The sequence below is a fragment of the Nicotiana tomentosiformis genome, chromosome 6 (genome assembly GCF_000390325.3).
Source record: "Nicotiana tomentosiformis chromosome 6, ASM39032v3, whole genome shotgun sequence".
Lineage (NCBI taxonomy): Eukaryota > Viridiplantae > Streptophyta > Magnoliopsida > Solanales > Solanaceae > Nicotiana > Nicotiana tomentosiformis.
Window position 1 is genome coordinate 83,606,880 of NC_090817.1, and position 2,118 is coordinate 83,608,997.

The 2,118-nt window shown below is 38.0% G+C and overlaps 1 protein-coding gene across 1 annotated transcript; it reads right to left on the bottom strand.

Moving 5' to 3' along the window:
- Positions 1–331: 331 nt before the first annotated feature.
- Positions 332–1,864, bottom strand: LOC104105769 (dof zinc finger protein DOF2.4-like). Its single transcript, XM_009614154.4, has 2 exons — positions 1,680–1,864; positions 332–1,491 (listed from the first exon to the last, which is right to left on the bottom strand). Exons 1-2 carry the CDS (start codon positions 1,728–1,730, stop codon positions 589–591), a joined length of 954 nt encoding a protein of 317 aa, XP_009612449.1. The 5' UTR covers positions 1,731–1,864; the 3' UTR covers positions 332–588.
- Positions 1,865–2,118: the final 254 nt, after the last annotated feature.

The following is a 2,118-nucleotide window of genomic DNA, read 5'->3' on the forward strand; positions in this document are numbered from 1 at the left end:
AGTTACTCCGTTTCAAATTAGATGAGCTACTTTCCTTTTTTAGTCTGTTCCAAAATAAATGACACATTTCTAGATTTGGAAATAATTCAACTTTAAACTCTTCATTTTACCTATTTTACCCTTAATGAGAAACTTTTATAATCACACAAAAGTAATAGTCCCATAAAGTTTTTATCCCTTAAGCTTTTAAGACCACAAGTTTCAAAACTGTTCTTTTAATTTCTTAAATTCAGTGTCGAGTGACACTATCCAATGAATTGAAACGGAGGGATTACTAAATATTATCACAATACTACTTGATGGAAACAAATTATAATGTCAAAACCCGAACTTACAAACGACTTCACAAACCTTGTTAAAGAACCTCCAAAAAATTACAAGTGTCCAATAAAACAAACAGACAAAATAAATTCAAATATGCAATATATATATATATATGTTTAATTTAGACCAATCCACACAACCTAGCTACCCATGCATCTCTTCTTTTTTGTAGCATTAACATTTTAAAACCTTCTTCAGCCAAGTAGACATTGACTTAAGATTTAAAAGAAGGGTAGAAGCTTAAAGTTTCAAGCTTACATGAAATCAAAGGAGATGGCCAGCAGAAGAGGAGTTGAGACCAGAGAACCCTGTCCATGCATTTCCACCCCAATATTGATTATTCTCCATAGTTCCCAAAAACTGTTTTGTGGAATTTAACCCTTGATTATTTTCCTCCATTCTCACTACTGAATCTTGGTGAGAAATCCCAGACGATGTTGCTTCAATTCTTTCACCTTGAAAAGGGTACAAATTTGTGGCTGCCAAAGATGGCAATCTCCACTGATGATGATGATAATCAGATCCTCCAGTAGTGGCTGCTTGTAAATTGTTAGTACTATTACCCCCTATTTGGAATCCCATTTCATGACCAAGTTCCCCATTGTTTTGTGTAGAAACCAACGGAGGAGGCTGAAATCCTCCATATTGATGATTTAGGTTTTGGAAGGCAGCCATGAGAGGAGTTAAATGTATGGATGACTGTGAAAAGTGTTGGCCAGTAATTTCTTTGCTGCAGCTTGAAGGACTTGCACTAGTTGAAGTGGAAGTAGTACCTATTTGTCTCTCCGCAGTGTTGTTACTGCCAGCGGTCTTTGAGCTGTTGTTAGTGCTTTTGCTTCTCTTGTTTCTTCGGCATCCTCCTCCCACCGGGACGCTCCTCAGAGCACCCCCTCTAGTCCAGTAACGACGACAACTCTTACAGAAGTGTCTGGGCTGTGCAAGGTTGTAATTATTGAAGTAGCAGAACTTAGTATTCGAGGAATCACACCTCGGACATTTTAGTCCAGCTTCCGGCAGTGGAATCTTTGCTAATCGGGCTCGATCAACCATGGAACCAGGCCTGATCGAGCCTGGACTCCCACCCACCTGAGCGGGTGGGGCCGCTGTTGGAAGCTGGGAATTTTCGAGCCCAGGGTTTCCTTGTTGATGGTGATCTAGCTGCTGTAACTGAAGAACATCAAGAGGATGAAAAAGAAGAAAGTTAGAGAATTTCACAACTCTTAAGTACTCATCTATTATTGGTATATTCAACAAAAAGACTAGTAGAGAATATGAATATTACTCTCTTTAATCTGCTTTTCTTTTGTTAGTTGAAGAAGATGTATGAGTGGGGGGAATTAAGATTAAAGCCATACCTGTTGCAAATTGGGATGATCTAGATAGACTGGAAAAGATGAGAAACTCATGGTTTCTTTCTTTGATCTCTTTGATCTTTATCTCTTTTGTAAAAGGTTGATGAATTTTTTTGGAAATATGTGGTGGAGAGAATCACACTAAAGAGAGGAGGGGAATAGAATACCAGAGCCCCAATAAAAAGAAAGGAAATGAATGGAAAAGAGAGAACGAAGATGAAGGCAAGAAAGGGGGAAAGAGAGTTTTAGTTTTATTTTCTTCTCTCGTTCGTTCCCTTTCTCTTTTTGTTTTTACTACTACTACTATATTTTTAGGGTTTTGTAATTTGAGTGGGGGGAAGTTCCTTCGCATCTAAGCTTTCTTTGTTGATGCCTTTGGACTACATATTGTTATTATTATTAGTGCTCGATAAAAAGGAGAATTGTGAGTCCTCTCTCTCTT

Coding starts and splice junctions, on each gene's coding strand:
- LOC104105769 (XM_009614154.4), bottom strand. CDS start 1,730: ATGAGTTTCTCATCTTTTCCAGTCTATCTAGATCATCCCAATTTGCAA. Junction 1,492..1,679: donor ATCATCCCAATTTGCAACAG/GTATGGCTTTAA, acceptor GATGTTCTTCAG/TTACAGCAGCTAGATCACCA.